The 26,119-nt window shown below is 30.3% G+C and overlaps 1 protein-coding gene and 1 long non-coding RNA gene across 2 annotated transcripts; one reads left to right on the forward strand and one right to left on the reverse strand.

The window, feature by feature from the left end:
* Positions 1-9,444: 9,444 nt before the first annotated feature.
* On the forward strand, positions 9,445-11,001 carry LOC125067246. Its single transcript, XM_047675723.1, has 5 exons — positions 9,445-9,567; positions 9,686-9,886; positions 10,073-10,302; positions 10,446-10,595; positions 10,834-11,001. Exons 1-5 carry the CDS (start codon positions 9,558-9,560, stop codon positions 10,924-10,926), a joined length of 684 nt encoding a protein of 227 aa, XP_047531679.1. The 5' UTR covers positions 9,445-9,557; the 3' UTR covers positions 10,927-11,001.
* Positions 11,002-21,296: 10,295 nt separating this feature from the next.
* Positions 21,297-24,206, reverse strand: LOC125067241. The gene is made up of 3 exons (XR_007119714.1): positions 24,052-24,206; positions 23,326-23,661; positions 21,297-21,958 (listed from the first exon to the last, which is right to left on the reverse strand). It is a non-coding gene; the product is annotated as an uncharacterized LOC125067241 (long non-coding RNA).
* Between the last annotated feature and the right edge of the window lie 1,913 nt (positions 24,207-26,119).

Below are 26,119 nucleotides of genomic sequence, written 5' to 3' on the forward strand. Positions count from 1 at the left end.
TTTAAAATATCTCATCATATACATACATGAGTACATTTTTGAACAAAAGTTTTGTTATATTATACTATGTTATATACATATAGTCAAGTTTTCAAATACACGTATTAATTATCATTATTGAGTTCTTGAATCTTGTTTAACTAATTATTAGTACAGACTCATCCGAAGTAGACCCTACATAGTTTCAACAAAATCAATAAGATTTAGACATAGATAACTTTACTTATTTTTATTGATATGATATATTCCTAACGATATAAAAATTAAGGGTTACTTACTTTATTTTCATACTTAACTGACTTCGTTTGCAGTATATTTGATCATCTTAATAATTATTTGATTTAAATAAATTGCATTTTTTTTTGTAGTGATTGATTTGGTTGTCCGGAAGAGATGGTAATTAGTAATTAGTCCGCCTATTGTACAACACATGAAATATTTTTATGTATTTTTGTTTTTATATTTAGTATTATTTTATAAAATAAAATGTTTCCTAAGATTTCTGTATTTTATGTTTGTGGTGTAAAGTGAGTAATATTGACATTAACATTACAAAATACATCGATATGTTCATTTAAATACATTTTGTTAATTCAAAGTTAATAAATATTTTTATATTATTATTATTTTTGAATTGATATATTTCATCTGCAACTGTATTTAAACCGATGACGATAAACTCTTAAGCGATTTATTAATAATTTAATGGAACGACAATCTAACACGACTGAAGAAGGCACAGGACCAACGGTTTACGTGTTTGTTAAAGTACGGAAGTGTCAACTTCTTATGATTATTTTTTCGATCTAATTAGAACATAAGTAGGTGGATTAGCAAATAATCTTTCAGATGGTAAGTGGTCATTACAGTCTATAAACATTGGCCCCGTGAGAAATTTTAATCATTCCTTATGTTCAACCTTAACTTGGAACACGAATTGTGAGGTTGAATTCCTGCTTAGGCGTAGAATAAATGATGAGTGGATAGAACCTATCCAGACGGGCTTACTAGGATCTACCACCAAGAAAATAGTATCCAAGACACAGTTAAGTAGTAGTTGAGTTTTTTTTATTGTTTTCTTAGCGCATTTTGTCTTTTTCATATGTTTTTGTTTTTTTCTTTGTATTATAGTGGACCTTTACGTTTTAACACCAAACGGCATTACGTTTTGACACCATATTTATTTCAAAAATTCTAAATATGTTATTTATGTGCAATATAAATGTTTGATTTGATTTTGATTTTGCATTACAAGTCGTAGATTCAGACGATATCCTTCGTCGGATTGATTCGGAATGTGTTTCAAGAGGTGTTAGGTATGCTTGAAAGTAGATTTCTTTTTTGCAACAGTATTTGATTTCATCTTTTAAAAACATTTTATTTAGTTTGACTATCGCACTGTTGAGAGGTATGGCTAATTCATACAGCATTACTCAATAATGTATGGATATAATCTTAAACAATGCTAATTTGCAAAAATATAAATATTTTTAACAATCCAAAATATTTATTTTAGAGTAATTTTTATTGCTTTTTAGCTTTTTGCAAAAATAAATAAAAGTATTAATATCACTTGGTTTCAATTACATTATTATCAGACAAATATAATAAGATTTAATATAATCCGCACTATCGCGTTATAAAACGTTATTTAAAAAAAGGAATAGTAATCATAAAACTTATTGATTTATAACCCAATTAATAGAGAATGGTTTCGAGCATTTGGTTTGCTTGGTTCACTCATTCTTTACGTGGTTTTGATAAGGTTTCATGTTGAGAAAGGATGATTCTTTATCATTTTGATATGACCGTCTGTCGATATATTTCTCATGCATTGCCCCGCTTATATTAAATTGCAGACAATTATGCAAATAAATGTTTTAGATGGTGAAATGCAAATATCAGATGACCAAATAAATGTTGCTATTTTGTACTTATCACAGAGCAAAAGATTTCACGCTTGTCACCTTACAATCAATGATACTGCAATGCGACAAATTCGATCAAAGTGTAAATATATAAAGGCGAAATACCACTCACTGATTAATCACGAAATCTCAGAAACTATAACACGTACAAACTTGAAATTTGGCAGGTAGGTTTCGTATAGGGTATACCCGCTAAGGACGGATTTTATGAAATTCCACACCAAAAGGGGTAAAACGGGGTTTGGAAATTTGTGTTTAATAAATTTCGCGTGGATACAGCCGCAGGTTCAGCTAGTCCTCTTTAAATAAATCTGGATTAGCAGATATTATTTGACGAAAATTTTGGAACCGTATTTTGTTAACCAATCACATTTCGATATTATTTTATTTTTGATATCAAAACTTTATTTTATTTTTAGAACAAGTGATGTTATCGACTAAAATAATTTCCATATATAGAATTGCTATACCTAAAAATAAAACTAAGAAGGAAATTGACCATCAGATAATAAAAAAAACTGATAAAGAATCAGTATAAATACCGCCGTCGATTTAGATTCTTCATAAACAGATTGGTGATTTGCTAATAACTGTACATCGCTTGTTTGACTTTCTGTCATAAATCTTTGTTATTACACTACTTTAACCCAGTTATATATTATACAAGTAAGTATTTATATACCACAACTCATTTTCACATTTTATTGTTGATACTTTCTCGATTAAAAATTAATATACTTATATAGTTAGCAGAAGTTTTAGTTAGCAGTTTTATAATTATTATTTTCTTATTACAGAATGCAGCGCCCAGTGAACAACCCAATGATGACATGTGGCGTCCCACACAGAAGATATTCAGCGCCACTAGAGAATACATATGGACCTCGTCGTGCCTACAACATGGGACCATGTTTTGGCCCACCGGCAACGCCTCCGCAGTTCCAGCCTAGTGCTTGCTTCATGTCTGTCTCAACGCTCAGGACTGCATACCCAAATCAAATGACGCCGCAAACCCGCCAAGACCCATGCTTCAAGTAAAAAGTTACAGAATATGATGATAGCGCATTGGAATCTCATATAATGTTAACGATTTTATTATAATAACCATTTTCCTTTCGAATTTTGGCGATTGACAATGGATAAGAATTATAATCGAATCTTCTAAATTTTAAGCTTAAAATTTATGACATGATTCGACTAATCCTTAATTTGTGATTTGTTTTAATATAAGTGTTTTGATTTTAGAAATTAAATTATAACTAGATAATGTTGTAATAAATACGTATTGTATTTGTAATATTTAATCATCATATTTTGTCTTCAAAAACATTCGAATATTATTCAAGTCACGTTTTCTTATTAAATAATTGTAGGAATATTTTTGTAAATAACTATAATAAAATTAGTCTTAAAATATTTATCGTGGTTTCATTCATTAGATATAGCACACTCACTTCGAATTTAATCATTTAAATTTAAAATATTGATTAAAATTTTTTAACTTCTTTAATTTAATATATGACCTGTTTTATGTTTTCGATAAATAGCACATTTTTTTATTAACAAGTATTTCTTACACATTCAAACCATTTAATTTTTGTTTTCTAAATGAGAAAAATTCAATACTATGCTTATAAATATAATGGATTCATTAAAAAGTTAATTAAAAAGGGATATATTTTTTATAGAAAAAAAGGAAATCATATTAAAATGTTACTATCTGCTAACAATAAATTTTAAAAAGTTTTGATTTAAGTACTTATTAATTTAATTTACAAAGAATTTCGCCGAACATCTTATCAAATAATTATTATCAGTCCAGATTTGTATTTTGTAACTTCAATCACGTCAATTGCAATATCAATAGAAATTATATTATATTTTTAATCTGTGATATTATGTAAAACAGTATTGTAATGCAGCTTTTCAAAAACTCATTTTATACTTCCAGCTCTCTATCCAGCTTTCTATATTTATGATACTTTGTTAAATTAACGGAGATGGATTTTTTTACAGTCTCGAAAGATAGCAAATAATTATTTACGTATTTTCAATTTATCAGTTTTGTTAATCTGATCAGTTCTGTTGATACGGTATGATGTATTGTTTTATCTCTTTCACATTTTTCTGGGCTAAGTAATAATTTACAGTAGGTATTTACTATTTCCTTCACAGCAACGGTCAAATTCACTTTAAAACTGACTTCTTCGATGAATACCACTTACTTGTGACATATTTTATTTTGTAACATATTCATACAACTTACTTGGACATTACCAAACTTGTGTATCTTATTGTGAGTAAATACATTTTAAAAACAATACTTTATTACTATTGAAATTGAAATAAATATTGAAATAAAAGTCAAGTACCTGTAAACTTGATTTTTAAGTAACATTTAATTCTACTGTACATAAAGCTGCATATATTAATTTATAACAGTGACAAATGTATATCAAATAAAATTTGTTTATATGTATATAAATATGTACATCAAATAAAAAAGTCAGAACAAATAAATTATTTATTTAATCAATATTTTTTAACAATGACAATTAAACAAAAACATTTGAAACCCAAAAAATAATTTTGGTTTTTGATCTGGTCTCCTAACTTATAATGCAATTTTTAGTTTAAAACATCGACAAATATTGAACAGACCGTAAAACACCTATTTTTACAATTGTTTCCTCAATTTATCAAAGGCGTTTGACTTGCTTTTGATATATATGTATAATCATTACTTATAAACAGTACCGTCTTTCCTTTCCATATAGGTACGGTATCTGTATTAATAAGTAATGTACGCGTATATCATAAAATGTATGTATATGAAAAATAAATAGGGGGTCCATGTATGGATGCTTGAGAGAAAGATTTTCATTTTATGTCGACCCTCTAAATTATATTGTTGCGGTCTTGCGGCAAGAAATCAAAAGGCCGAGAGCACATTTTCACATTCTATAGTGGTATAATTTCCTGATTTTTATGTCGTACACGATCAAAGGCATAATAATAAGACCCAGAAAATCCCTAAGGCTTAATAAAAATACTTTATGAGCTCGATGTTTGAAATCGTTGGCGATCGAGCACTCACAAATCAAAATTGTTTTATCTAAACCAAAATGTAAGGTAGTATTGATTTAATCTTTTATTTTTTTTTAATCTGTGTTAAGTAACTGTTCCCAAGTTGTTGGTGTCTGAAGAACTACTAAATTTATATATTGGAATCGTATAAAAATACTAAATAGATAAATACTTTTTATGAACATTGATCTATAAATTATTGTGCATAAGTTTCGATCGATTATACCGTACCCCTGCACGAAATTATTATTTGGAACACACTTCTTCAACGCAAAAATTGAATTTTTTGGATTTACCATCGAAATATCTCGATTATAGGTACGAATTTTCTTGCAATTTATTATTTAAAAATTTCAATGACATAAATTTGTGAGATAAAATGCTTAATACCTTAAACATAACAAAAGTTTTGCACATTTTAATGCAAGAAGCTTCCAATATCATTACAAAATAGTAAATTAATTTAAGACATCATTTTCATGAAATTATAAAAAATTAAACACGTGTTATAATTAAAACATTAAAGTAATAACATTTTTTGTAAAACATTCATAATAACCATAGTTAAAATAAATTAGAAAAATTGCATAGATATGACGCTGTAAGTAATAACGGACACGATAGTGCCAAGTATTGTGGCAAAGTTGAGACGATAGAGATTAAAAGCCTTGAACTGCAAACGGTTATTGCTTACAATTAATTTAAACGTCTGCAGGACTTCCCTTTTAACATGATCTGCAAAATTAAACATTTAAAGGGCCTTAATAATAATTTAACAATAACTTACTTATTAAAATATTTTTTTAACACGTACTGCATTTAAAATCGATCAAATATTTAATAAAATATAATTCAACGATTTCAACTTCTTGATTTATTTGTTCGTCTAGATAACATGCTACAACAAACCAAACATATACTTGAACGCCTCGCAACACTTCTAGCCAAGGGTGATCAGTCTGGAATAAAAATGTCCACCTTATTGAAGTTAAATTAAAACTATTGTGTAAAATATATTTTTCAAGGTTAAAAAGTTGAGAAATTTTATATCATAAGAAGTTTTTATTGAACTACTAAAAGATAGTTAAAATAATCATAATACAAATTTAAAGATGTATATATAGGTATATTTATATGATGGAGAGAGAGCTTAAGCCCATTCCCACTATGCTGGACAAGCGAGTTAGTACTTTAGTTAGTTAGTGGGTGCAGTGTCTTGTGGAGGTCTCCTGATTTTAACATGAATGACAACGTGGATTATTTAAATTAATTTAAGAATTAGTATATTAGAACTAATATAACTATAACTTCTTACCTCGTTATTAGAAATCAAGGTTATTGTTGTAACCGCGCTTGTAAACATCACCCAAATCGTAAGAAAAACCTGAAACATATTAGCGTTAGAGATAAATAAGATCAAACAATTATTCAGTTGAATAACAAGGGATCGGTCACTTATAAAAAGAAGTTTCGTGAGTTCTTCATATTTTAATAACAAAAAAAAAACTACTAACAATTATAACAAACTCGTTGGTTTGTAAATAGCAATTCTGCGCTGATTAACATTTGCTAAATACTATCGTAAAAGTGAACAATTCATGATATTGTATCCTACGTGTCATTGGCGAAATAATCAGTCGGGATAACTAAAAGTCATAAAACTAAGAATTGAATTGAATGATTTTGAATTAGAAAGTTTAAATTGATTTACCTCCATCCCGTGACACTTCTGTAATAGACGAATGCTAGTACACAAGCCATCGTATATTTTGCACAATATTTTTAAATTTGAGTGTAAGTTTGGTTCTATTTCTATAAAATACATTTTAAGTTTTAGTAAATAAATTAATCTTGATTTGTATTGTTGTCGATTTTTAAAATAAATATTTGATCCAGAATTTTCGTAAAGATTATTTCTCAAAATTTCTTTAATATTACAATTCACAGAGTTTAAAATAGTCGCGATTAAGGATAAATGTATTATTAAATGAAAAATAGCTAAGAACAGTGGAATTCTTATGACTATTATGTATGGTGGATTACAGAAAATCACTTCTAAAGACGTAAAAATAATAAACGTGATGCTATGTATGGTAAACCACAGGTAGAGCTTCGTAGCAATCATCTTCACACACGTTCGATTTATTTTTAAATCTTTAAGCATCTTTATTGTAGTTCGGTAGATTTCGATATATATATTTTCTTTTTGTATATTGTTCAGTAGAATGATCACGTTTACAATAAGATTATTAATATTTGAAATTTCGCTCAAGTTCTGTTTGATGTTGAACCGCAGGTCGAATTTTATGGCGATCAAATGAGTTACAATAATGCCACAAACTATAAGAAGACACCAAATTTTATTAAATATTGATATAAGTGTGTGATTTTTTACATTTGAAAATATGAAAGGCTTTCTTAAGCCAAAAATACTACATATGAAATTAAAGAAACGAAAATAGTAATAAAACATTTTGGACGCCTTTTTTACGTAACCGCTGTGAGTGCTCTGTTTTGTAATTACTTTAATTAATCTTGTTACAATATCAACAAGCAATTTACTCGTAGTAAAACTACTTATTAAACCATAATTTTAGTTTGCTTCGTTATTATATAGTTATTAGTTCTAGATTGAATTATAATTGAAATTTAGATTTCGTATTTAAATATAGATAAAAGTTAATTAATTATCGAATTGTACGTTATAAGTAACTTGAATATATTTGAAATTTTGATTTCGTAAGTAATTTCGTCTGTCTGTGTGTGTTACAATCGTATTTAGTTCCAAAAGGTAATTTGTGATCTATCTATGGACATATGTATATAGATTATCGGATTCATTCACGTAATCTTTGCCGTTTAGCCGTTTTCCCATTTTACTGACACGATGAAAATCGTTGACGTATCGTTACGGTCATAAATCAGTGGAAAAAATATTGTGCCCATAACCTGCGCATGCTTATGTACACATTATATTTTTACCAATCGCACGGTAAATTACCAAAACTCCACTGAATGGGAATGTTATACCTGACGATACAGAACACAATAATTAAGGCGCAGTACATGTAAACATTGATACCAGATTCTACTCTATTAAACAGTGCAGTGTGAGTATGACAGTTTGTTCATAAAGTTTGAAGAGAACACGAATAAAGCTATTGTAGTACCCTGTTTATTACCCTTAAATGTTTAAGGTTCGTACGATTCGATTTAGTATCAGTTTTAATCTAGAGCTACTGAAAGTTAGAGAAGGCTGGTAAAGTTAAGTCAATTAATGGTAGATATATATTTTAAGTATATATGTACAGTGAACTTAAAAACAATTCAGTAGACAACGAAAGTTAAATTTCTTGTTGTTCAAGTGATTAAATACTACTAGTTTATAATATCGTAATACCACAGTAGAAAAGAAATAAATATTTATTTTAATCCTTCGGGCAGCCGTCGAGTGTGGCGGGTCAGCGGATTGGGATAGTACGCGGTCCTTCTTTACATCTTACCCGTGGAGGCGGATTTCTTTCCCGCTGGATGTTGTCACCGACTCCGTCGCTGACGTATAGCTTAGAAACTGGCGCTTAATAACGGTGTGCATTATCATTATCAAGTGCCAGTTTCTACGGAACCAAGGTTTCCGTCGAGGTCGCTCAGTCAGTGATCTTCTATATTATGCAAGCAGTTGAGTCCAAGGGCTCCCTTAGCTTATTTCGTAAATTTGTTTTCATTAGCAGCCAATTTGGACATTCGAGTATGGCACAGTGCGTTTCTTTCTAAATTTCCTTCCTATGGGCTTGCCAGGATATTATTCAACTTGATCGTCAACTTTTAGGAGTATCAATCATTGTTGTCTGAGCGTAATGGACGCACAACAATGACTGACACAAAATTCATCAATTCTGGTGTTCTTCAAGGCTGTGTACTATCATACCAACTCTGTTTCTTCTGCATATCAATGACTTATTGCATTACGACCGTAGACGGTTCATTACCAGACGCGCTAATATTTTTAGGAAACACACCAATAAGAACCGGAACAAATTTAAATTTGAAATCAATTCTTTTTTAACCAAGGTCTCCGGGTTAACTTAGTCTAATTCAACCCCACAAATATACGAGGTTACGCGTTCGTCAAAATCTGTACATATATGTCGTCGCACTTCTGTCAAACCTTCGTGATTTCATGGAAGGCATATTCATAGAAGGATAGATAAAGTAAAGATAAAATCGGAGGAAAAGAGAGATATATTTAAATCAAATTCGTTGTTATTAATTAACTAATTTTTCTATGAAGTAAATAAATAACAGTAAAAAAAAATGAAAGAATGAGTCATTAGCTTTGCAAGAAATTATATTAGAACATACACATAAGTACATTAATATCTTATCTAATCAATACTTTGAAATAACAGTGATAAAAACATGACTCTGATAAAGGTGGTAAAAGATAAACGTTTCCAGTGCTCCTTAAAATCGCAATAGCGCTTTTGAGGAAACAATAGTGTATTTGTATTTTTGTTTACGTTTTATAAAAGATTCTCCAATATGTCATACAGTAAGTTAACATTTTATACACAATTATTAAAGATTTGATGTGCCTTACCCCTTTAAGGTATTATATTATCACTTGAAAGTTAATTTTTTACGTAATTTAATTTTTAACGAATTTCTAGATCCGCCCCCAAGCGGTCCTCCCCCGTATTACGGATACCCTCCTCCGCCGAGTGCAGCACCTGGATCTTTCGCCTATGTACCGGCACCGGTCATGATGCCGGTATATCCCCCACATCACGAAATCAACACGCAGCCTGCCTACGTGACTAATTACATTTATCCTCCACAACCGGCGCCTGAACCAGTACAAGTTGTGGAACGTAAGCTGCTCTAATTAATTACTAAACGACACTGTCACTTTAAGTATTATGTTTAATATTTTGGTTAATAACGTCCCATGCATTAAACATCCCTTTGTGTACATTTTAAAATGAAAAACCCTAATACACGTATGTTTCTTACATATGAAATAGATATAAAAATTAAATGAAAGGTTTTCATTACAGATGCTGAGCCTTCAGCGGAACTTATAGATTGGGTGCCAGCGACACCTGCTACTGCTCAGGGCCTTTATGGTAAAGCGTACCTTGCTGGAAGAGAAGGGTGGGATGGAAGTCCCTTATGGTCTATCCGAGCTCACCATAACGGAAATTTAGTTCCGGGCAAGCTAGCTATTAAACATAAAGCGGCCTATATACCATTTTCGGGTAAAGAAATACCGGTGCACAATTTTGAGGTAAATAACCGGACACATTATTTTAAAAATATAATAAAATGATTTCTTGTAGTAATCGATAGTTATATCACAAAACTTATGTAATTGTCGTATACTTTATATTATCTTTATACTCGATTAAAATATTGTAATTTTATATCCAGGTGCTATGTGCTCCGAACCACGCAGTGCATTGGGTGCCGAGTAGTCACGGACAGGTGCCACCTAACGCAATCATCGCTGGCAATACTCATACGGCTGAGCCTTTGTACCTAGGCAGGGCACGCCACAGGGGATCTTTTTCTCCTGGCAAGGTAATCATAATATGTAATATACCGTATGTATATTACATATATCTATGTCATATTTACGATCTACATTTTTTCCGAAGTCATTTTAAAATATGTATTTCTAATATTCTTTTTGTTAAAAATGTGGTACTCTTTTGAAGCGTGTATTTTATTGCATGTTTTAATTGTATAAAATAAAGTTGGTGGATCTGTTATGTAGGTATAATCTAGATATTTGTAGTTAGTTCCTTTTTTATTACAGATACATCCTAGCCACGGGTGCTGCTACATTTCGTTTAGTGGGTCAGAAGTATCGTACAAACAGTACGAGGTTCTCTGCAGAACGGAAGGCTGATTGAAGTTGGTCGACAATGTTTAACAAGAAAACGGATAGCGAGACCCATTTGTACTAAATAAAACCATATTTGTATTTTACTTTTTTATTACATGTGAAAGAAGCGTAACCTTAGTGTTTTATTCCTGTTAACATATTTATCAAAAACATGCCCAAGAATTAATGGAAAAATATTTTAAGGACATGAATTAATATTATAAGCAAATTTATGTCAACAAATTACTTAAATATAATATGATTAAGGAAGAATATTATTTTATTTATAACTCAACTAAAGAATGAAGATTATTATTAGAAAATAATTTATTACAACATAAATGAAATTATATAAATATTAACAAGAGCAACGTAAATATAACTCTAAATTAGGACTGTCACCCATTTTAATATAGATATAAGAATTTATGAAGATCATCTATACATTGGCTCCGGAGCGTCTTCGACCACCATCACGTTAGAAGGATGCTCGACCACAGTAATTCCTCCACCGCCGCTGTTGTCACAACCACAGCATCCACAACAACAGCACACACTGCTGACTAGGTTACACGGGCTACTACAACAGATTCCCATAGTTAACTGAAAAATAAAAAAAAATTATTAAGTATTGCATTAGATATTATGTAAAATAGTAACTCTATAATGTTCTATCCACCAACTCGCATCGGAATAGAGTATTGGAATAAGTTTTAATTGTCCTCAAACGAATAAGAGACCTCAGCCCAGCAATGTCCCACACATTTACAGGGTATTACTTTACTACAATATTAATGCCGGTTGATACAATTATTATTTTTTATGATATTGGTAGGCAGACCGCCAATTTACATTAGCGCTGTAAAAATGTTATCCATTACTTCTATTACCAGTGCGCCACAGACCTTGAGAGCTAAGATGTTATGCCCGTGTCTGTGGTTACATACACCCTTCAAACCAGAACACAACAATACTAAAAATTGCTGCTTGGCGGTAGAATATATGTGTGGGTGGTACCTACCCAGACGGGCTTACATAAACCCTACCACTAATTTTTTAATACAAATAGAAATATTGCTGATAATTTTAATCAATCACAATTTTTTATTTTAAGATATTGAAAATAAAATTATTTTACAATTTTGTATTATTTTAAATAAAATACCAAAAATAAAATAATTAGGAACATATTTTATTCTATCCATTTTATCCGTTGTAAACCTGCACAATAATTTTTCAAGATTTAATGTTAAGTGTGTGCAAAAAGATGTGTATTATGACGCCATTTTATTTATAAAATCACTCTTAAGTACTTTGCATTTATTAGTTAGATAGTGCAAATCACATTTAAACGACTTTATATCTATTGTATCTACATCTAGATACATATTTTGAAATGGCGCCCCGTATGACGTCAACTGACGCCTGTTATTACCGCTTACGACCCTATTAAGGTGATTTATTAAATATACTAAGGAAAAGTTTATTAGAGTAAGCTAGAGGGTTTAAAAAAGCAAAAGACGTGTGTTAAAACTGGAATCGAAGAATTAGATTAACTTATGATTCTTATACATTTTATTGTTTTTGGCCTTATTTACTAAAATGATTACGGTTCTTAAACTTTGTACGTATTTATATACCTACCTTAATCCTGCATAAACAATTACAAGATACAGTAGAGTTACTTAGGCGAAACTTACGATTTTTTTTTAATTCGCGTAACGCAAAATTTCAAATATTAGCATAATTTGGAACATTTAATGGATATTATGAATTTAAAATATTAACATATAAAAAGTAATTTCATGAAAATATGTAATTAAAGGAATATTGTACTTACAATGTCACCTTTTACAACCTTTTTACTGTCCTACAGCTAGTAAATACATTAACAATTTGTTCAAAAAATCTGAACTGTGTCATGTCTAAAAAGATAAGATAAACCAATCAAACATTTTTGGTTTTCATATCACAATATATCGATTTATTATCTATTTGTAACCCAAAGCTACGAAAAATGTCGATTCGCACAATTATAATTATTATGTAACCAAAAGATGATATATTTTTTAAATAATTCTCTGTATATTATTCAGGCATGAAACTTCAATGCTAATAATATGAATTGATTCAATTAATAAGCAAGCTTTAGTCATTAAATAAAAAAATAATTTTAGAAGATTGATAGGAAATTATACCACGAGAGTTTTTAATTATAAATGCACAATAATTTATAATTTTAAACAACATAACTAGAAATAAAATGTGATAAAAAAATCGACTATATTTTAGGTATATACAATATTTATCATAGCTTAAAAATTATTAAAGAACGAGTGGCAGAAAATGAAGAAAGAAATATGAATATTCATTGAAGTTGGATAATGTTAACTGATGATTACGAATAGATTACATTGCATTATAAACTAATTCTAAGTTTTATTGAATACAAGACAAATTCTTGTAAGAAATTGGCGAATTAAATGCTCTTAATATTTTATTTTTACACAATTAATAAAACATAGATTAAATTACTACTTTAAATAAATAGTAAAAAAATAAAATATTAATTGCTTTAAATTGAAATAAAGAGAATACAACCATTTTCCCCAATTTGAAAAATAGCACAAAAAGTCTAGTCGTAAATTGAATACGTACCTTAATCTTTCTTACAAATGCAAGATTCTTGTATGTAAGACAAAAAGCTTATAATATTTGTATTGATATATAAATTATTATTCTACTTCTTCATATACATTCTGCTGTGTCTGTGCCATATCCAAATATCAGAACATATTATTACGTCATCATCGGCATTCCATTGATAAATGTGTATGTGTGTGTATGGTATAAAAATCATCAGAGCAATTTTTTTTCCAATGTCTTTTTCATCCTGTATCCTTTAGCTCCACCGCTATCAGAGCAGCTGACGTTCGCTGTTATGTGCTAGGGAAAACTATTATTGTTATGATTTTTGATAAAATGACACGCTTAACTATAGCGCTACCTCCCGTGCCATTAATGTCTTTCCCATTACGTACTTATGGAAATTTAATTCGAAAATTTGTGTTGCTACTGTACGTATTTTAATCGAGTCACGCCTTAATTGTTTTTTAAATAACTTTATCGATTATCTCCAAATTTCGGCTAATCATAATTTGTAACAAAACATGATTGAGTACCTACCTTTGAATATAGTCGTCGTATCCGTCCTAAGGTACTGATATTATTTTTCTCGTTTATTTAAACAAAAACAAATCACTCATACGAAGTTTTTAAATTTATATGTTATAGTTTTTGCAGCTTTTGCTTCAAAAACTCCTGGACCGGAATTTTTCTCTCGGGCTACGTTCGCATATTATGGCTACATCTTACAAAATATGCAAAATACTGAAATGCTTAGCCTACGTCCGAACTAACTTTAAACTAAAATAACAAGAAATTTAGAGCAAATTATAATAATAAATAGACTCATCATAATAAGTAGAGATGGACCGAATGTGGATTGAAACGAATATGAAATTCGGCTGAACATTGGCTGTAAATAAAGAAATTGGCCGAAGTTCGATTCAATTTAGCCGCGCTTACTCGAGAGCGACACGTCGTGAAGTACTTACAAGTAAACTTACAAAGTAATAAAAATTAAGTTATCTTTCTCTTCCCTGATATATTATAAACAGGTTACAAAAAAATTGTGTCTCCATACAAACTCTAATAGTTAATTTTTTATTATATAGTTATTGATTCTATACAAAAGTTGTTTTATTTGAGCACTGCAATCAGTATCTAGGAATTTATTAATATTGTTTAAATAACCCTGTGTATTATATAATGTATCAGATAGAGACAGCGATTGTTTTATATTATTTATTGGTGATTAACCGTTCAATGTTCAAGAAATAAACCACTGTCTAGTTTAAAATGATAATAACCACCAAAACTCATAATTGTTCATCTTTGATAATATTCTTCGTCAGTATCCTAATATCCTTTACGTAAATAATAGATTAAAGTGCCGTAACGATCTGATTTGTCACTTGCCCTTTCCGAAATTTGAATTTATCAAATACTTTTTTCTCTATTTAGGTCCTTATTTATACAATAAAATTAACACAGAGAGCCATACAAAGAATTTAACAAAATATAACACATTTTCTTCTTAATAAAAATTACGAAGAAACTGAAAAATATTTTTGTTCAACATTCTAGCTTGTACCTGATGAACTACAAATTACATTCTTTCAACAAGCCCTCACACACGTACACACAAACACACACATATTTTCCCCAGCCAGCATGAATGTGTCATGCTGGCTGGGGAAAATAAAACATAAAAATATCCCCAGCGCTATTTTGCATTTTCGCTTTTATAAAATTACGTTTTGTTTTTTGTTATTATTGTTTTTAGTATTTTAAATAACTCTTCTATGCACGTGTTTAATGTTACTTTTATTTTCCAACAATATATGGATGGGCTAATTATCATTAACACAGGTCATGTAAAAAATCCAAAAAGGATAATAAGTTTCGCTCTTTGTAAAGTACTACACCACATGTAAATAAAGTACTTAGCTAATAATAATATTTAATTATAGACTTTTTTTGTATACTCATATATACGAGTATAAGCTTATTTTTGTCATATTGGTTATTACTATTATCATTTATGATATCCCAAATATAAAGTTTATTTTGGATTCGCAGCCAAGAAACCGCATATGATGTGCCTGCAGATTTATTTTATAATTTATTAATAAATACTTTTGCTTTCATATTATTATAATATCATAAATAAACTTTAAATTCCATGTTAAACTTTTTCAACTCTTTTGTAATTTATTGAAAGTTACGTATAAATAATTATAATATATTAAATACTATAATATATTACTTAGTAAAATGTATCTAAACATAAATAAAGTAATTTGTGAAATGTGCGTTTCATTCTGGTTATTTAGAAACAAATATTATTTGATGAGTACTTTCTATATTTTCAATTGTTAGTAATATATGAGGGTAATGTATAAGATTAATACAAATAAAACTCGATTCATATAAAATTAACAGCTCTTTATTGGACGTGCCTATAGGTTGGGAGTTTCAAAGCGTCTGGACAATGATATGGCGGAAACAAGTGACCTTTAACAATAAGATGGGCATAGCTTGATTATTGTGTGCGTACCGTCTAGAACGTTAATATGTGGTCGCATGCGTATACGTGGTAGGTAAGTAGGTTGCTATGCTTTTATATCAGGCGCTAACAATGAGGTTGGTCTAAAAGAGAATATAGCGTTACGCAGAACATTTAAGAGGTTTAATAAAATAAAACACAAAAACTTTTAAAACAAAAAGCTGTGTCTGTGCTTGGTGATAGGGCTTCGTGCAAGCCCGTGGAAAGGTACCACCCACTCATCATATATTATACCGTCAAACAGCAATGTATAATATCGTTTTTTTTTTCGGTTGGAGGGGTGCGTGAATCAATGTTATTACAGGAATAAGAGTCAATGTTATCATATGACTCTTATGCCTGTAATTCCCCAGGTGTTTGACACTTTAGTGTTGTAAGGTTCATATTTCTTACCGCCCCACCGTCTCCTTCTGGACCATGATGGTCTCACAGAAGGAGACTACACACGATTGCTCGCGGACCAGGATCTGTCTCTCTGCTTTACACGCAGTTTGACCAAATGGCCGTTGCAATTTTCGTGTTCCTCGTCACATTTAGGGCATACTATTTTATGAGTAAGAGAACTTTTTGATGTGTGCCCAAATGAGCACTTAGACAATGTGAAACCGGGAACACAAATCGTTCTACTTTAATTCGAGGCCATATACTAACACAAGAGGTGGTAAATAAAAAAAATTAAAGCATTAACGTACTGTTTCACTCGGAACCCATTTTCCATCTTCGGTAAGACGTGAAAGTCGATGTGCAGATGCCAAAATTGTATGATTGGCGCAATCAATTATGCTTATAATATCCTACATTTTAATAACACAATAAGAAAAGTTTACTTCGAATGATTTTTGGAATTTCTATCGATTTTATATTAGTCCCTGACAATATATTAACTTCAACATACATTTCTCAGTTTTAAATTCTATTTTGACCTTGTAGGGAGATAAGTATTTTATTTTAATAATTTCTGATATTTTAAGAATTTTGGATGTACGAGCTAATTCAAATTGTTTAGGGAATTCATCGTTCGATGAGATTTATATTTTCTTCTTAGAGTCTTGGGTAAGCAATAAGGATTTATATCAGCACATTAAAGTTGATATAAAAAGTATAGATGAACCTAAGAGAAATGATCATCAGTCGGAAATACAAGATTTAACAAAGCTTCAGGATCTAGGTGCGGCGTTTTTTGATTATCAGACAAAGATCATTCTATATAAAATTAACTCTAAAATTATGTATATCATCTAATTACAGCTGATAGCTATTTTGGAGTCATTATCTTATATTAATTCTATTGACTTAAATAACTTTGTAATATTGTCTGGCTCTAAATGTTGGCCTACCTGGTGGTAAATGGGATTGTTGACGAATTTTTTAAGTTACCCTATTTTTATTAATTAGCTTTTGTATTATAAATTCATATCTACTTAAATACTGGTAGTCCTAGTTTGAGTTTTAATTTTAGCCTTATATGTTTTCGTATAGTTTTATTTTTTATGCATGCTGTAACTACCTTTAAGTGAAATTATATTTATAACTGCAACCTAAGGATAGATATTTTTTATGTAAAATATCCCCATGTAATTTTGTTGGTGGTTCTTTAATAAATAAATATGATACTGAAGTTCGATGCAAGCATCTATGTTTTATACATGTGGTATAAAACAATCCAATCAGAACCTTCAGGATATACTTGGATTGATGAAGGGTGATATCGTAACATCCATTCGACACATCCCGTTAAATAAGTTTGCGAATATGATGGGTAACACAACATACCGACGAATGTGGGATAGTGAGAGTTGTTGTACATAAAATCAGTGAGTGTGCTCGGAACGAAGCCGAAAGATTAGAAGTGTAACTTAGCATATGAAGAAGATTATTACAATAGTGTCCTTGCAGGTTTGTCTTGAGCTGCACCCAACAACTACAGCATTAAACGTGTTAAACGTAGATAGTAATAAAATCTATTAGATGTATATATTATATTTCGTTACTTTTATAGTATATATACTTTATAAATTTGTTTAAAAATAGTGAAAATGTAAACTGGATGGCATTTTTTAGTGAGAATTATACCTCTTTAGAAAAAAAGAAAATAAAACTGCAGCCTAATTGTTTTAAGCGTCATCAAGAATAGATTTCAAATGCAGGTATAAAGATTTATGTCAGGAAAATCTGCTTATATGTGCTTGCATACTTGACATACTTACATAAAATTTAAGATTGTTAAACGTTGACTATGACTTAATAGTTTATATAACAACAAAAATATTGCAAATTAACCGAGCACCGTGTCGTATTAAAGACAATAGATGTTGTTTTAAATATATTTATACCTACATACATGCCAACCTCCTTGACTCTTGTCATTCTGCCATACTTTTCATTAAATTGTTGTTTAGAATATCATCATCATTACACTTGTGTTTTAATGTTAATTTTATATTATCCAAATTGCTGAATGATACGGAAATTCTTTGTCGTACCGGTTGATATAATTGTGAGAGAGAGGATGCATACACCAATGTTATAATAAGCACATTGAAATTAATATTAGGATAACTGCTGGTTTGAAAATAGGCTACAAATATGTATGTATTAATTTAACAATAGATGTGTGAACCAATTAAATAGTTTCAGACTGATCTGTCTTATTTAGCAAATATTATCATTTCATCAAATTTAAGAATTCTTGTAGTCATATTATTTTTCAGTGATATTTACCGCAAATTCACGAAAGACTGGTCGGAAAAATAAGTAACTTAAGAATGAAAAGGCGCTCGGCTGTCTTATTTCTAAGTAGCTAAATTATGATTCACATGCTCGTATAATAATATAAAAAATAAACAAACCTTTTTACGATTGCTACAATCTACAAACTGTTGTAAATTAACAATTTTTTTTTATTATGTTTTGCTACTCAGCGCGGTTCCAATACATATTGGATGAATGCACTACATTAGTAATTAATCAGTAAATAACTTAAATATGTGATCAAGAGCCAGTGACTCATGTTTTACTTCACCGATTACAGTGCGTCGCTATTTGATAAAGAATTGGTTAGGTTACATCATTACATCCTGTAAAGCCCTTCAATCGAATCGAAGGCTTAAAGTTTTCGTACTTTTGAAACCTTTATAATGTTTATTAAAAATTATTCAAAAATAACCGCATTGGATTAGTCAAGATCTTCTACTTAAGATTTAACACAATCTGGAAATTTACGGAAAATTTTCAAACGATTTCTTTTATAAAATGTTTTTCCTTAGTCATATATGTATATCATATGTAGTAAATTTTCTATGATAAGGTAATATACAACTTTCATAGAAATGAATACACAGCCATATTTTTTATTTATTTTTGCGGATTGGCATTGCTGTTTGCTCTAAGGAACTCTACAGCGTCTCTGAGCATCAGCGGCGGGAAGGCAAGTTAAAATACTCAAACTTGGAGATTTGGGATTGGGGAAGCTATTTAAGGGCTCTGAGTACGCACGACCAAAAGGGGCCTCCTGTGCCAGACCTCGGCTTTGAATGTCGTCGTCGGGAGGGTGGAATGTGTGCATTGTTGTACTCCTTTTTTTAAAAAAAAAAAGTAAGGTACTCGCCGGTGCCCAAGATGTTAGCGTCACACCGGAATACCCACTAAAAAGTAGCCAGCGGTAACCAGCGGTATCCTCTCCGTCTCATCGTTGGGCGCCACGGGATCGCTTTCGCATGCTACCGTGACGACATTGTTGTACTCCTACTAAATACTATTAGATACTAATTAGTAATTTTCAATTTAAAATTTACATGTAATATAATAGCCATAAAGACTTATACGATATATTTTTTTAATTTTATATTTCAGGTTTGTAAAATAATTTTAATATACCAGTAAAATCCAGCAGATGTTACTACTAATATATAGCCATGGCGATTGGTTGAAAGGTATATAAGCAACTATTAGGCTGAGATTTCTATAAGAGAGCACAGTTATTTTTGAAGAGTTCATTTTAAAAAAAAACGATAAATAAGGCACTCTTATTACTCAATACAAGCTAAGATTATAAAAAGGGTATACTTAGTATTTGTTGATTTCTAGGCGGGATTTACATGTATGTAGAAATTACTTTCCAAACTGTAAACATTTAATTCAAATCCGAAAGATTCAAAAGTGCTTTTATACTCGAATAAAGAGTATTTTTATTTTAAATTTTTTACAGGTATGCGTACATAGTTACTATTTCATTAGTAATACCTACATATTATTATCTTAAATTATTTATATATTATAAGATTGTCGCACTACAAAATTACTAAAACAAACGACCAAATTTTTTTTTGTGCCCAAAAGGCACAGATTATTTTGCCAATGTCACGTGCGATGGAGAAGACACGATAGAGATTGATCGGTACGGTCGAGATTACAGGCTCAAATTAATTTTGATGGCATAATAGTAGTAGACGGATTGGAAGCCCATAACCCAAAACAACACAATCATAAACGAGCCAAATTTATAATCATTGTGTGCGTGACAGCTACGCATGATATGCGTCAAACGTCATACCACTTTATTCATGTGCCTGTATTTAGTAGCCAACTGAGAAAAATAAATTGAAGCATTTTATTCCTTTGGATTGACTACTAATTCTCGATACGAAAATAATATTCTTATGTCCGTCATTTGAGTTGTATTTAAGAAATCAAAGCAAACCCATGTATATTCATAGTATACCTACATATATTACAATACGTAATATTTTCTTAATAGTTTTCTTTTAAAATGCTGATATCTGGAAATAGCGACGAACGTGTGACAAATTATAAACCGACATATACTCTATTCCAACCACAAGAGGAGAAAAGCCAAATAAACAACATTTGATAGCAAATTGACGCGATATCATTGGCCGAGAGCTTGATTAATCTGTGATATTCAGTATGGATTTGCAAAAAAATGTCGTTTTGAACGCCGTCGAAACTGTTTTCGGAATTTTGCAAGTAAAAAAAGTGGCTAAGTACAATAGTGTTGTATTATAAATAAATATATGCTAATCATAAACTCTTAGTAGTACACAATATAGCTGAGTTGTTAGCAAATCGCAATAAATACGTAAATCTAAGGTTTGTTTATTTTTTTTCCGACTTCCAATGGAATAGGCTATAGGTACTTATTTAATGTATACATTTTTATTACCTATTTTTATTTTACAAAAACATAATAAAGAATACATTAAAACAGTTAACGTCATATACTTATCGTTTATAGTATAAACATTATATATAACATAACACCAACATCACAAAAAGTATATATAGGCTTAGGGGAATTTACATGGTTATACATAATTTGGAAGTATCGTACATAAATTAAAATATTAATGTAAATTTACAACAACTAATTAAAATAAGTACAAGTACGATTAGATATTATTATTATAATATATAATCACCTAAATTTTATGACGCATTTATAGAATAATTGAAATGTCAAAATGTACAAACTTTTGTAATTACGCTATAAATAGCTTAGATTAATTAATGTTTCCCTTTTTAAGTATCGAACTTTTTGCAAAATGATCATTGATCATTAAATTATGAAAGAGACCAATTGACTGATATTAAAGATTGTGTTTAAGCAATTTACGTGATTCGTAACAATTACGAGAGTTGCGTTTTTATGCATTAGTTTTTATTAATTACTGCTATCTATAAGGCGGAGGTGGGTCATTTCTATTGGTGGAGTAGCCTGGTGGTACTTGGATGACATGGTGATGATGCACTACGGTAGGTGGTCGGGGTTCGTCCGGACAACAATCGCAGCATAAACACGGAATGCAACAGCAACAGCATGGACGACACGATATATTACAACCCATCCTGGAATAGAAAAATACATGAATTAATTTCAATTTATTGTTATAACAATGACCTCAAAAGCTTTTTTTTTTAATATTTATATAATTCTCTTTATAAAAGTGTATTTTTTTTACTGCATGTTCACGTGACCGATGACGTCAATAAACGTGCATGTATTGTCTTATCTGGTTCGACACATCAACAGAAAATCAATATAAACTATATATACTAAATAATTGTTATACTACACGTTTCGTTCGTTTTAACTTCTTTAACAGTGTCTTATCACTTAGCAAACTTGGAACTTTGTTATAAGAGCATTCAAACCACATTTTTATCGTGAGATACATATTTTTAGTGCCACAATATGTGATCTTTTTAAGAATTTAACGATACGAATAAGCTTATTTAAAATTACCTTTGTGCTTGTATTAAGTAAAAAAAATAAAAATTGCTAAATATAATACTTTTATTTATGCGTAAATTTATGACAAGTAGTGTAATTATTATTACGATGCCAAGGGTAAAACTATGGATGAATAGAATTGTACATACATTTGAAGAATGCCATCCACTAAAAAGTGAGCTATATTTAATCTGTTATAGATTAAAGTTGTTAACTGTAAATACTTTTGATAATGATAATACAATTTATACTTTTATCTTCTTATAGCTTTTAGCCGATAACAAACATATATGTATTTAATTAATCATCTATTTCCCTTTATTATCTTACTTGGAAATTTAAAGCACGTTTTTTGACGAAATTTTTGTAATTACCATTTGTTTGAATTCAAATATCAGTATGTTTGTCGAATCTTAAAAATCAATTTTAAGCCTTCGATTTTATTTATGTGTCTAGATAGAGTGTTGCACTACAACAATACTAAAACAAACAAGCTAACTTTCAAATAATCTTGGTGTTCGTGACACACGATACACTTGACACTCACCTTTACTAGTGTGCGTGTACTTAGTAGCCAATGGTTGGCCAATGTTTTTTTCGACGCGTACTAAGCTTTGGGACAGTCTATCTAGACATATAAATAATCAAAGTTTTAAGCCAACATTTGATTTGATAATGACAGTAGCATGTAAGATGTAATTATCAGCACCAAATGTTGGTATACATTATACAAATTATAATATATAGTGATATAATATTAAACTATTCATATAGCGTCATTTGTTCAAAAAAAATATTTTTATAAATGTTTTTATTTCGCCTGTATACGTAAACACATGGCGTCCCATTAATTGATCTGATCTAAAGAAATGAACCGTCACATAAAAAAGAACAGATGAACAGATACACAACAAACCTTGAGTAAGATTTATGTTTATTCTAGGAAACAAAACTCAAATCATAATAAAAAAAAAATTCTTACCTTATTTAGACAAGAAGACTTTAAATATATTTTAGTCCGATCATCTCATCATTTGATCCGATGAGTAGGGGTATTGTTGATGGGGATAACCAGGGTATCCTCCAGGTGGAGGATAAGGATAACCAGGTGGTGGCGGTTGTTGGTCTACAATTATAGGCGGTTGCTGGATGATTACGGTCTGTGGCGGATCTTGCCGACCACAGGCATTTGGACAACAGCAGGGTACTAGACAACAAGCACTCAGAGCCAGGCAACAAGGATTGACTGCACAATCACCACAGTCCCCACAGTCGAACGAAAGGCACAAACCCATTTCTTGCTCCGTCTATCATTAAACTAAAACGAAAAATTTAGATGTGAATTTATTTCCTCGTGATATCACCTCCCACCCTATCGTACACGTTTATTTATTCGGCTTAACTTAAAATTAATCATGTAAAGCGAAATTGAACTTTATAAACACTACAGTAAAATCCAAACACGAATGAATACATTTACCGCTTTATCATTTCTCTACGTTGTTATCTCGTGATAAGGAGATAAATAGAACAAAGTATTACTCAGGATCGATGACAAGACAACGTTGTATATATTTTGTTAATTCTGATGTTAAAAATATAAATTAATTTAAACAAAAATCGAATGTTTTTTTTCTATACATATACAATTTACATTTACATTTTATACATATACATTTTATAAAATAAATAAATAAATCTACATTACCTTACAATGTGGGTCTAAAAAGCGAAGAAAACGTAAATATGTATGTTGATAGCGCGGTGACTTGGTATGTAGTGGAAAACTGTATGAATCAGTCTAATTAATGCAGTTTGTCACACTGCAAGTAAATAAACTATGACGTGAGCGTGAACGCTCCTGCGCAGTCTGTAGCCATGCTTCACTACGGACATAATATTCACTCCAATATGAAAAATACGTGAGATCTCGAAAGTTATGTAAGCCGATCCTAAATGTACTAAAAAAACTTAATACAAATAACTCATTCCCCGTGCATCAATTAAATCAATAAAGGAGTCACAAGGAAAATAGGAAGATGACAACTTAAAAACATATATCTATACATTTTCAGTAAAGTGCTAAGTATTATGTGTAAAACTACTTCCAAAACACGCAGTACTTACTCCAAGTTCTTGATAAACAATATGAAGGTGATCACGGATCGTGCGCACAAGGTTGAAACCTTGTTTTCGCTTTGCAACTGTTTTTTTGTGTCTATTTCTTTCTATGTCAACTAAGAAACGATTTACGAACATATAGGGATATATTTCATAGCAATAAATCGAAGTAGCAACAAAAATGTTCACAGAAGTAGCCAAGAAATAGGTACCATTATTACTTATCCTTCATTTTATCTGATCTGTTAAAAACGAAATTTATTACGAGACGGAATGTTTTTGAATATTTGAATACCAGAAAAATAATTATGTCATCACGAAAAAATAAACTGTTAAAACAAAAAGATACGTTCAAAACATTATCTGATAAGATAATGATTGGTTTTGGTAATACAATATCGATTTAGAGATGACGATATTTTATAAGAACCATTTATTTATTGGTCAAGCAGCAAGGTCGTAGCATTTTTCCTAAAATGCATAAAAGTATGCAGTCCATAAATAAAGGATAAAAATTGTGATTGTATTGTTACAAGTAAAAATAAATTGCCCTTTTGATAAGTATACTTAATATTTTGGATACCATTTAATATTTTCCACCTAAACGTTCACAACAAAACAGTTTTTCGCCCGTTTGTCGGAGAATGGGTTGGAAAATAAAGTTGATATTTATTAAGTAAATATTTTTAATGCGAATCACCGCTCTAACAAAACAAAATCAAGCTATACATTTGAGATAACAGGGACGTTTGAAAATATTGATAGTAGGGACAAGTGAGTCTAATGGACCATAATGTGCGAAACAGACCAAGTCATGGTCAAGATGGGTATTAAATATTCGAAAATTTCGGCCCTTTGGGTTAAATAATGTAATACATTTTGTTTAGTGGGGTGAAAGGTACTCTGGGATTAGCAAAACTGGTTCTACGTGGCTTCTATATTCTACGTAAAACAACGTAAATTCCAACGCCAGCAAAATAATACGAAATTAATAAAATGAAATCGTCTATAAGAATTGATTTACAGGAAAATTATTGACTATCAGGAAAATGTCGTGATTCGACAGCGTTACGTTTGTTTCGTTCCACCATGCAGCCCAGTTTTTTTTTCTCGTTCGACTATGAAACATGCGTAATGGTTTAAACCGAAGGATAAACGGTTTTCCAGAATAAATTTAAAAAGGGGCTTATATGACAAACAAACAAGTACATAATAATTTAAAAACAAATAGACTATTTTGTAAATATAAATTTTAAACAAAAACTTGGAAATCTTTAATGAATGAGTCTATTTATTCTTAAAATGCCGAGAAACGCACCTGCAAACACTCCAAAATAGTCAATTTGATCACATCAGGCAAGGGTAAGGGCCCTTTACCTAGGTAATATATAATAATAATTTTAAAAAAGTAGGCGGGTGTTTATGTAATAAGAGTTAAGCCTATGTAATATTAAGTCTATGTAATATAGGTAATAGCAATTCTTATGGAAATATCCTTGTTATTTTAATAATCACCTCTTAAAGAAATGTTTCAATAACTTTTTAATTTTTCAATATAACCTGTGTAAAAATTGTATTGGAAGTTCCAAGGCGTATTTAACGTGAATCTTTCGAAGTAAGCGTAAGGAAAATGAGTGTAGTGCTTTTTTATAATT

Source organism: Vanessa atalanta, chromosome 11, assembly GCF_905147765.1.
Source record: "Vanessa atalanta chromosome 11, ilVanAtal1.2, whole genome shotgun sequence".
NCBI lineage: Eukaryota > Metazoa > Arthropoda > Insecta > Lepidoptera > Nymphalidae > Vanessa > Vanessa atalanta.